At 40.5% G+C, this 11,710-nt stretch overlaps 1 protein-coding gene across 1 annotated transcript in view; it reads right to left on the bottom strand.

Annotated features, from left to right (window-relative positions):
* Positions 1–401: 401 nt before the first annotated feature.
* GGNBP2 (gametogenetin binding protein 2) overlaps positions 402–11,710 on the bottom strand; it is a 48,149-nt gene continuing 36,840 nt past the window's right edge. Inside the window, exons 10-13 of the mRNA XM_073616120.1 lie at positions 10,096–10,221; positions 2,955–3,106; positions 2,068–2,274; positions 402–1,030 (exon numbers count right to left, since the gene is read on the bottom strand). Of these exons, the coding sequence (XP_073472221.1) occupies positions 827–1,030; positions 2,068–2,274; positions 2,955–3,106; positions 10,096–10,221 (689 nt within the window). The 3' untranslated portion in view covers positions 402–826. The remainder of the gene's footprint in view (positions 1,031–2,067; positions 2,275–2,954; positions 3,107–10,095; positions 10,222–11,710) is intronic.

Genomic DNA, 11,710 nt, shown 5'->3' with positions numbered 1-11,710 from the left:
GCCTAAACTGAGGAAAAAAAATTATTTTTTTTATATATATTTTTTGGGGATATTTATTATAGCAAAAAGTAAAAAAAAAAATATTGTTTTTTTTCAAAATTGTCGCTTTTTGTTTATAGCGCAAAAAATAAAAACCGCAGAGGTGATAAAAAAACACCAAAAGAAAGCTCTATTTGTGGGGAAAAAAGGAAGTCAATTTTGTTTGGAAGCCACGACCGCGCAATTGTTAAAGCGACGCAGTGCCGAATCGCAAAAACCGCTCTGGTCTCTGGGCAGCCAAATGGTCCGGGGCTGAAGTGGTTAAAAAATACAAATTGTTCCTGTTTGTACATGGTAACATCTTAAACCTACATCTTTAGATTCTAAAATACAGAAAATTGCAAGTCAACTCTTGCCAAGCATATTAATAAATATTTTTTATTTTCAATTCTGCACATTGCGCTTTTACATTATCACATCCAAAACATTTAGCAAGTGGATGTCTAAATTGGTAAATTCTATATTTGGTTTGTTACCATTTTGTACAAAATTATAATTACAACATTTAAACGCTAAAGGTTGTGTGCACGTGTACGTGTATAACGTTGACACAATCGAAAAGCAGAAAAAGGGAAAAAAGGTGCAGGGTGTTACTCTCATCTTAAGAAATTATAACCCAGAAATCAACAAAATGTGCTTTGAACCTCTTCCCTCGGGAAAATAAAATTAAAAAAGGAAAAAAGAAAATCTGGTAAAAATTCGAGACCAAATCAGAAAATTTTGTAAGACAGAAAACAGTGCGGTAATCATTCTGATTTCAATGAAAGTCATAATTTGTTTATTGTGTTTAATTTGCTCCAGCTGTTGCCAACCAGCTACTACAAACAGGATTCTGGTGATCATGTAGGAGACAGTACTTAGTAAACTTTTCCTTCAGATACTGTCTAAACTGCTCCCGGTTGCTGTAAAAGGACTGATTGTTTGCCATAAAGGCCTGGATTTCATCTTGTGATAGGCCATCTTCCTCTTCTGAAGTGCATTCCGATTCGTCCTAAAAACAAGAACACAAATATGGGATCATGTTAAATCTCCCCAAGGGGTTTTCATCATAAAAAAATAAATAAAGTAGCAAAAAAAAAAAAAAAAAAAAAAAAAAAGAAGAAGAGCAACATGGGGTAGTGCAGTATGATAACTAATCAGAAAAGTCACAGATCAGTTTCTCAGGAAGATTCACCTCTTGTGCTCCAGGACCAGCACTGCATCCTGGATTGGAACAATGGCAGACTGCTTATAGTGATTGTAAAGGTTCTTTTTTTGTCTGTTTTTTAACCAACATGTTATACTTACCTCCTCTGTGCAAGGGTTTTACACAGAGCAGCCCAGATCCTCCTTTGCTGCCGCCCCCCCCCCCTCTTCCTGTTCTCAAGTGCCCCACCCCGGAGAGCTGCATACCCCCCCGGAGGGCGCGCTATTGAGTCCTGCTGCTGCGTCCATTGACAGACAGCAGTACTTGGCCCCACCCCACGGCACCTGTGTCACTGGATTTTAATGACAGCAGCAGGAGCCAAAGGCTGCTATCTATCCAATGAGGACCCAAGATGGCGGCTGGAGCTGCTCATCCCTGGAATGGCTCAGGTAACTAAAGAGAGAGGGGGGGGGGGGGATCTGTGGGGGTGCTGCACCACAAATGGTTTTTTACCTTAATGAATAGAATGCTCTGTATTGAAGTGGTTAAAGTGAATAGACTCGGATAATACACAGACACAAAACAGACTTAACAAATCCTCCTACACAAAAGTTTTACTTGTATATCTGCTGTCTCCCCATTTCTACACTCTGGAAAGTGCAGATCATGTGTTTTTTTTTTTTTTTTTACAAACACTTTCAGCAACACATAGGGGTGGCTGGGGAGAAAGGGCTTACACTGTGTGAGAGTTGATTGGAGAAAAGGGACGCACCCCCCCATCACATAGGCAGGAATATGCAGAGCTGTAGTCTGAATAGTCTCACAAAATGTTACAGGATACTATCCTACCAACAAATGTGCAAAAAAAACCAAAAAAAAACAAAACAAAAAAAAAAACTAACCAGAAGTTCTTTTAAGGTTTTTGTTTCTCTCCCCCCTTCCAAATTTTGTGATGGCTGTCCTAATCCTGTGCATTTTAATAATTCACTCCGGTGATCTATGCAGGACTGTCCATTGATTTTAGTGGAAGAACAGCAGCTGTCAGCTTTGCCATCTTTGGACTGGTCGTTGTGTATGTTGCTTGCAGTTTCTGATGCACAGGCTGCATGCTGAAGAAAAAAAAAAAAAAAAAAAAACATTTTAAAATACAGATGAAAAATGACAAACTTTTCATAAAGAGACCAATCATTATCGCCAAAGAAATAGCTCAAACATTCCCCACTCGGCAGCTGCACATATACAAAGGCAATGTATATGTACGGCTGCGGGACAGAGAAGTCCACAGGTTCCTGGTGGCTTGCACATTTAAAATTTGGATTCTAGTCTAAACACACCAGAGCTCATCACAAAAAAAAAAATAAATAAATAAAAGTTAGGAATGAGCAAAAGTTTATTTCTGTGAAAGTCTAAAATTCTAAGATATAGGCAGCTAAAGTTATATACAAATCTCCTCTGTATCTGTATCTCAATTTGAGCTTGATCCCACACAGTTCCGCCAGATAATACAATAGAAAGCCTCCCAGACCAATAGGGAGGCACAGTTAAAATTGAGATTTAGGGGGAAGAGTTCAGATCTGCATAAAAGGTCAGATACAATACTTGACAAGGGGCCTGGATTGCTCACAATGACAAGTTTACTTGGGTTTAGGTGCCATCTTCGAAAAAAAAAAAAAAAAAAAAAAAAAAAAAAAACACAATCTGAAATGTGGACACACACACACACACACACACACACACACACACACACACACACACACACACACACAAACAGAAAATAAATATATCGTACATTTTCTTTTTCACATTTAAATGGTTTGCATTTCTTTTTCTTCTTTTTATTTTTTCCTTTCAAACTATCCTCTGCTGAATTGGCCCAACATTCCACACAGCTATCACCATCTTCTTCTTCTTCCTTGTCACAATTGACACATGAATCTTCACCTGAAAATGAACATTAAAAATATTATGAAAATGTATAACTATGCATTTAATATTTTGAACAAAAAAATTACAGCAAACTTTAAAGTGATTGTAAAGTTTAAACCCCCTACACATACTCAGTGAAGTGACTAGCCTCATGTGATACAGAGATGAAACAAATCCTCCTACATAAGTTGTACCCGTTTATTAGCAGTCTTCTATGCTATACCTCTGTGCGTTGAGCCGCCAGCTTAAAGTATGACTAAAGGCAAAAAAAATTTTTTCTTTTGGATGGAGTAGAAAGGGATCAGAACACGTCATTTTTCTATTGCTGTCTCTGCCCCTGAGATTCACCCTCTATTTGTCCTGTTTACCATCATCACTGAAAGTAAAAGAAAACCTAAATCTTGGTTTGTCTCCAGAAAAGTATTAGAGTAGAAATCTTCCAATGGGGACACTAGTTCTGGTGACCTGGGGGTCCCCAAGAAATTCCTCTCACTTCCTGTTTGGCTGTAGGCCAGGAAGTGAAGGTAAATCTCTGCAATGGGACACAGATGGCCAAAAAAAAAAAAAAAAAAACACCCCAAACAAATCCGTGCAACAAAACTAACAAGTAAAAGTCCTGTTATGATAAATTTCTAGGGAAAAAAAAAAAAAAAAAAAAAACAAACCCTTCTATTTTGCCATCTTTCCTTCGCCAGTGCTACATGCGCTTCACACTCTATAGTGCTCCACTCACCTAATATGACGGGGGGGGGGGCACCAGGACTCAGGACTACAGCTTATGTAGTTACAAACCTATGGATGTTGTGTACTTTGCGTCCACCTCCTTTACTCTTACATCCAATATCAGCAGGGAAGTTCCAGAATGAAAAATAACGTAATAAGTTTAATTTAAAATATCCTTCTTAAAAACATATGTCAATGCACTTGCATTTCCATGTGCCATAAGCAGCACCAGCTGTAAAATGCCTGTAAAGTTACAATCCTCGCCGCAGAGGACTTCCTGATGATGCCTTTCCGGCGAAATGCATTGAGGTCTTGAGCAGTGGTAGAACGTCCGGGTCTTGCCGATGTCACGTCCGACTCAGGTGGAATGCACGGCGGCTCAGAGACGAGTTGGGAGGACTGTAACTTTACAGGCATTTTACAGCTGGTGCCGCTTTATGGCATATAGAGATGCAAGTGCATTGGCATATATGTTTTTAATATTAAAAATTAAACGTATTGCACGATAATCGCGCTATTTTTCATTCTGGGACTCTCCAGCTGGTGATACTGGATCGAAGAGTAAAGGATGTGGACACCACGTACACACCATCTACAGGATTGTAACTACATAAGCTGTGAGGGTCCTGGTGGCCCAAAAAGATATCCGGTGATTGGACCCAGTCATAGTCAGTGATGGAGCACATAAGCAGAGTGGAGCACTATAGAGTGTGAAGAGCATGTATCATCATTTTGCACATGGTGAAGGAAAGATGGCGAAATAGATTTATTTTTTTGCCTAGAAAATTTATCATAACAGGACTTTTACTTGTTACTAGTTTTGTTGCATGGATTTGTTTTGTTTTATATAATTGCACTGGAATATTTACATATTCACTAGTATTTAGGGTTTAAGCCAACGCCTCAACACACAGATTATACATATATCATTTTTGGGCTATACCAAAATTGATGGCAGCAGCTTATCGATTAGCACTATATAGTAATTGCACACAAGGGTCGCCATTTTGCATATACCTATTCTCTACATCCGTTTAAAGTCCAGCATTTACATAGCTCTCTGAGCTGAGCTTCTGGAAGCTCAGAAAAGCTGAGTGTAATCTGAGACCTGAGGGGAGGGACACACCCCTTCTACACAATCTCATAGGGAACATGCACAGCTGAGGCTGTGTGCTGGAGATCCCCCCTTGGGGGATGCACAGCCTGTTAGAAATGACTCATGCAGATTGCAGAGAAATCAGTCTTGGTGCTTTGAATTGAGGCAGGTAAACAAAAGAATTGCAAAAAACTATGGTACCTGAAATTGTCCATAGGCGATGCTTTTATTAGCTTACAGTTAGGCATTAATTTTTTCCCTAGAACTATTTAGCGCCTGTATTTAGGGTGACCATGTATGGAGGTTCCTTTCCTCCGCAGCCACTGGCACATTTAAATTGAGCACCATAGATCTGTGAATGAATTAAAGGGATTGCAAAGTATTTTTAAATTAAAAATAACAAACCTCTCATACTTGCCTCCTCTGTGCTGTGGATTTGCACAGAGCAGCCCGGATCCTCCTCTTCTCAGGTCCCTCTTCTGTGCTCCTGGACCCTCCCTGTTAAATGCACCCCACAGCAAGCAGCTTGCTATGGGGGCACCTGAGCTGGGTCCCAGCTCCGTTTCCATTCGGACATGGAGTCGCTGCCCAGCCCCCTTTCTATTCTCATTGACTGACATCAATGGGAGCCAAAGGCGGAGCGATGCAGTCTCAGCCAATGAAGAGGAGAGCCCTGGGCAGATGAGACATTCCTACAACATCGCTGGATCTAAAGGGGGCTCAGGTAAGTATTAGGGGGGCTGAGGGGCTTCTGCACACAGGCGGCTTTTTATCTTAATGCATTAAGCTAGAAAACCTGCCGACTATGAGTGCGGTAATCAGCGCTTCTATAATCCATCGATACTTCCTCCAGCCTTCTAGCAAAAAGACCTTACAGATGTACAGGTAGAAAGCCTGAGGAAGAGCATGTAGGAGCCTGGCATTGCACCCTTAAGCCATGGATCTTGGGTGCCAAAAGGTTTTTTTTTTTTTTTTTTTAAGGTGAATCTAGACTTTAAAGCCCAACACCATCTATGTAGCACACTGCACGTTTTGTTTTTATACTTTCTCCGGGTGTCTTCGGTCGAGCAGCGTGATAGTCCCCTCTGGCGATGAGTGGTACTAAATGCTGCAGAGAGTGGCACCGCTCTATGCAGTATACTCCTACAAGTCCAGGAAAGCCAGATAATGAGACCTCTGAAGACAAATCCTTGACATCCTTGGCTCACAAGACAAAAGTTATATGATGCTAGACATCTACCTGGGAAAAGGCCAGTTCTGATCACACAGCGACAATTCTGTGGAGGACACCACAGAGAAGAGAGTATAGCAGCACAAATAGTTTATATCAGAGATAGGGTGTTTAAGGTTAGCAAAAAATCTACTTAAGTAGAAACCGTGAATTTGAGCAGAGCCTAAACCAGAAAAATGCACAAAATAGGTCTTGCATTCCTCCTAAAAAATAGCAGTGCACTAACATGTCAGTGTACCTAGGCACTTTTGTTTTGTTATGCCCCTGCAGCTTACAGTACATTGACCCTACAAGTACAGATTGGAAATATAAGAAAAGGAGAAAAAAACAAAAAAAACAAAAAACAGTCTGTCCAGACATTATGCCTTGTATCATGGGAAGACTGTCCCGGTTCACATATATGTGATGTGGGAACTAGTGCGACTCCTGTGCAGGATCCGACATCGCATATGATTAGCAGGCAGTTCACTGCCCTCTGAACCACTGGGGGTGTCACTGTAAGGGTAATGACACCCCCAGATCGGTTTGCAGATCGCAGTGCGAACTGTCAAATGGTGCAGGAATCGGATCGTATAGGTATGAACACCCATGCAATCCGATGCCAGTGCGGACCAAAAAATAAAGGGTCCTGCAGCATTTTGGTGCTAATGCGATTTCAGACAGTTTGTATGGCTGAAGTCGCATCGCACAGACATCGCATGTGATGTGCACAGCAATGCTGTGCACATCACATGCGAAGTCTGGCATTGTACTAGTGTGAACCCAGCCTCAGAGTTGCGGGTCTTTGACAAATTTACTCCATAGGGAGAAATAGCAAGAGAAATCTTAACGTCTAGAGATTCATTGGACCTAGAAAATTAAAAACTATTGCACATTTGGGTTAAAATTTTGGCAGATCTTAATGGCTTCATAAGAAGCAGCTGATGGTTTGCCCATTCCTTCAGAAAAACACTTTGTACATATCATAAAAATATATAATCTACATTTCTAAAAAAATATTTAATCATATTATATCCCAGTTTTATTTTATTGGATTACTGTAATGCATCTTACAGATAAATGTAGTGCCCCTTTCCCTGTTTGCTCATGACCAGCTTTAGAGAGTGCATTTTCTTTATTGTCCACTAGATGGAGCTGGTCAGTACCAGTAATGGAATATTTTTTTGGGAGGTTTCTCTTTATTGATTTTTGGATGCATTTTTTTGATTAAAGCGTCTTTACCTTGACATAAGTGTCAGTGTCTGAGTTGGGTAGAGGTTTTTATACCCAATCAGGTTACTGACCTGTTGCCATAAACCTAATTTATTACAAAATATTCTTCCAGTTCTTCCTGGTTAGTACCACCTTGCCAGATTTTTGTTGCCCTGTCACCACTTTTGAGACATGTTGCTGCCAGCAATTTCAAAATGAGCTTTATTTTTTTCTTAAATTTTTTTTTTTTTTAAGTTTAAACATTTGAAATGTTTTCCCATTTTCAATTGTGAAAAAATATGGGTTTGAGATTTGCAAATCATTGCATTCTGGTTTTAGGTGGACTTTTCTTTTGGAAGTGGGGTTGTATATGAGCCATTTGTGGTTTGGTTGACCAGTGCTTTGGTGTGCACTAATAATTACTTCTATTGTTAGTCTTAAGACTTATAGATTTTTGTCATTCAGCCTCCTAGCTGTATATCTCCAGTGTGAGATCAAGGTAAGGACCCTTTCACACTTATACGACTTGTCCCACGATTTTGTACTGCAAAATCGTATGACGAGTCATTCTCCATGATTTTCAATGACTACCATTCATATTGGCACGACTAAGTCGTGCTGACTTCAAAAGTAGTCCCTGCACTACTTTGGTCCAACTTCCATACGATTTGTACTCCATAGACCGCAATGTTAAACCCTCAAGTAGCATGCAAATCGTACCTGAATAATAGACACAATTTCAGTACGACTTTGTAAGCACAAGCTGAGAATGGTTAATGCAAAAGTTGTAGCAAAGTCGTACAAAGTAGTACTGCTCACAAATCGCGGCAAAATCGTGGTCGCGAAATTGCGCGATTTTGAAGTCGCACAAGTGTGAAAGGGGCCTAAGGCTGACCGATTGCCAGTCTCAGGAAATCAGTGATGCCACTTTAGGTGCCATGTACCATTTTCCCATGCTGGAGAAGAAGCTGTACCTGAGGACCTGCAAAGCACGAGTGTCTGATTTTGCAGATTTGAAAATCTCCAACCCCTACTTAATAATCACTACCTTACCAGTCATTAGGGGGCAGCTCTGATATGAGGAAGCAAAGCCTCCACACAGAAGCATACAGCAGAACAAAGTATATTTAAGTGGTTGTAAACCTCAGACATGAAAAATGAACAAAGCATATCCTTCTATAGCGTGTACTTGCCTCATGCCAAAGAGCTGGGTTTCAATTCTCTGATCTTTCTTTCCTCTGCTATCTGTGCAAGTAACTCCTAAAAAGGTCTACGCCAGTGATGGCGAACCTTGGCACCCCAGATATTTTGTAACTACATTTCCCATGATGCTCAACAACACTGCAGAGTGCATGAGCATCATGGGAAATTTAGTTCGAAAACATCTGGGGTGCCAAGGGTCGCCATCACTGGTCTACGCCAACACAGCAGAATCCTGGGCGACAGCCCCCCCCCCCCCTCCAGCATGTGACGGACAGCCTCAGCTGTGCACATTTCCCTATGATTCTGTATAGAGGGGGTGTGGCATCAGATTCCCTCCCACCCCTGCCTTCTAGTGCAGAGCAAAATCCTTTGATCTGTGTACTTTGGAAGGCTATAGAAAAAAAATGGAGGGCTGCAGGTTAACCACTTCAGCCCCGGACCATTTGGCTGGCAAAAGACCAGAGCACTTTTTGCGATCCGGCACTGCGTCACTTTAACTGACAATTGCAGTCGTGCGACGTGGCTCCCAAACAAAATTGATGTCCTTTTTTTCCCCCCACAAATAGAGCTTTCTTCCCGTGGTATTTGCTCACCTCTGGTTTTTATTTTTTGCGCTATAAACAAAAAAAAATAGCGACAATTTTGAAAAAAAAAAAAAAAAAAAAAAAAACACGCAATAAGCGTTTGGTTGGTTTGCGCAAAAGTTATAGCGTCTACAAAATAGGGGATAGTTTATGGCATTTTTATTAATAATTTTTTTTTAATTTACTAGTAATGGCGGCAATCTGCGATTTTTATCGTGACTGCAACATTATGACATCAGACAATTTTGACACATTTTTGGGACCATTGTCATTTTTACAGCGATTAGTGCTATAAAATTGCAATGATTACTGTAAATATAACACTGGCAGTGAAGGGGTTAACCACTAGCTGGCTAGGAAGGGGTTAAGTGTGCCTTAGGGAGTGATTCTAACTGTGGGGGGCCGTGGCTACGAGTGACACGTCACTGATCACCGCTCCCGATCACAGGGAGCTGTGATCAGCGACAGTGACACTAGGCAAAACGGGGAGATGCTTGTTTACATTAGCCTCTCCGTGAGACGTTTGCGGGTATCCCCGCGGACTCTAAGCGATCCTACTCACGGAGCTCGCAGCGCGCACAGGGGCAAATTCAAAGAGACGTACAGGTACACCCATTTGCCCAGCCGTGCCATTCTGCTGACATAAATGTACAGGCGGCGGTCGGCAAGCGGTTAACAGGTTAAACAAAAAAAAAATAAAAACCCACACCTTACGTAGGAGGAGAGGTTTAATCTGTATCACCTGAGGCTAGTCACTTCACTGAGTATATGTAATGGTTTACAAACACTAAGGTCATGATGAGGAATGAAATTAACTGCAAGAACTGTATGATGTAGCTGCAAGAGTTATTTTATTCTTGTGCTAATGTTCTCATCTACAAAATATTAATCTCAAACATGTTTATAATATATTGGAGAGATATTTATAAGTCATTTTGACAGTACAGGTCCTTTCTAAATACTGTATACCAATTACCTGCTTCATCATGGTTGCAAATTCCTTCAGTGCAAGCCACATCAGACCCTTCCCGAGATCCTGGTTCACTACCTTCCATGCTAGATGAATACCCACAATCACTGCCATTGGAACGTGGTGCTAAGCCTGTTGTAGCAAACATATGAAATAGCATAAAGTATACCTTTTCAATGCACGCACTTCATGCTGCAAGTTAAACAGTATCAAGGCTTACAAATACTTGCTCACTAGGGAAGACGGCAATGTAAATAAAGTTATGTAAAAAAACAGGACTTCAAATTAACAGCAACAAAAAATAAAGGTCATGAATGATGTATCCTAAAAACCCCTATATGTTCATTCTCATTGAGAGATAGAGCTATATCTACATTATATCTATCTCTCAATTATATATTTTATATACACACATACACACACACTTTATATATTCACAGTATCTCACAAAAAAGTGAGTACACCCCTCACATTTTTGTAAATATTTTCTCTTTTCATGTGACAACACTGAAGAAATGACACTTTGCTACAAAGTAAAGTAGTGAGTGTACAGCTTGTATAACAGTGTAAATTTGCTGTCCCCTCAAAATAACTCACACACAGCAATGAGTCCAGATCTAAATCCCATTGAACACCTGTGGAGAGAGGTCTCTCTCCAATAAGAGACCTGGAGCAGTTTGCAATGGAAGAGTGGTGAAGAGTGGTCCAAAATTCCGGATGAGAGGTGCAAGAAGCTCATTGGTTATAGGAAGCAACTGAATTCATTAATTTTTTTTCCAAAGGGTGTGCAACCAAATATTAAGTTAAGGGTGCTAAGAATTTTGACCAGTTGTGTGACATTATGTCCAATTTGCTTTTTTTCCTCCTTGTTTTGTTCCAATACACACAAAGGGAATAAACATGTGTATAGCAAAACGTGTTAATGCAATACTTTTCTGTGAGAAATACTTGATTATTATTATTATATATATATATATATATATATATATATATATATATATATATATATATAGTTAGTTAGTTAGTATTTGACAAAAGTGAGTACACCCCTCAGATTTTTGTAAATATTTTTTTCATGTGACAACACTGAAGAAATGACATTTTGCTACAAAGAAAAGTAGCGAGTGTACAGCTTGTATAACAGTGTAAATTTGCTGTCCCCCCTCAAAATAACTTAAAGCCGTTATTGTCTAAACCACTGGCAACAAAAGTGAGTACAGCCCTAAGTGAAAATGTCCAAATTGGGACCAAAGTGTCAATATTTTGTGCCGTCACCATTATTTTCCAGCACTGCCTTAACCCTCTTGGGCATGGAGTTCACCAGAGCTTGACAGGTTACCACTGGAGTCCTCTTCCACTCCTCCATGACATCACGGAGCTGGTGGATGTTAGAGACCTTGCGCACCTCCACCTTCCGTTTGAGGATGCCCCACAGATGCTCAATAGGGTTTAGGTCTGGAGACATGCTTAGCCAGTCCATCACCTTTACCCTCAGCTTCTTTAGCAAAGCAGTGGTTGTCTTGGAGGTGTGTTTGTGGTTATGTTGGAATACTGCCCTGCAGCCCAGTCTCCGAAGGGAGGGGATCATGCTCCGCTTCAGTATGATACATGTTGGCATTCA

Source organism: Aquarana catesbeiana, linkage group LG02, assembly GCF_042186555.1.
Source record: "Aquarana catesbeiana isolate 2022-GZ linkage group LG02, ASM4218655v1, whole genome shotgun sequence".
NCBI classification, from domain to species: Eukaryota; Metazoa; Chordata; class Amphibia; order Anura; family Ranidae; genus Aquarana; species Aquarana catesbeiana.
The sequence above is the reverse complement of the archived record's forward strand: the minus strand, read 5'-3'. Positions and strand labels throughout refer to the sequence as shown.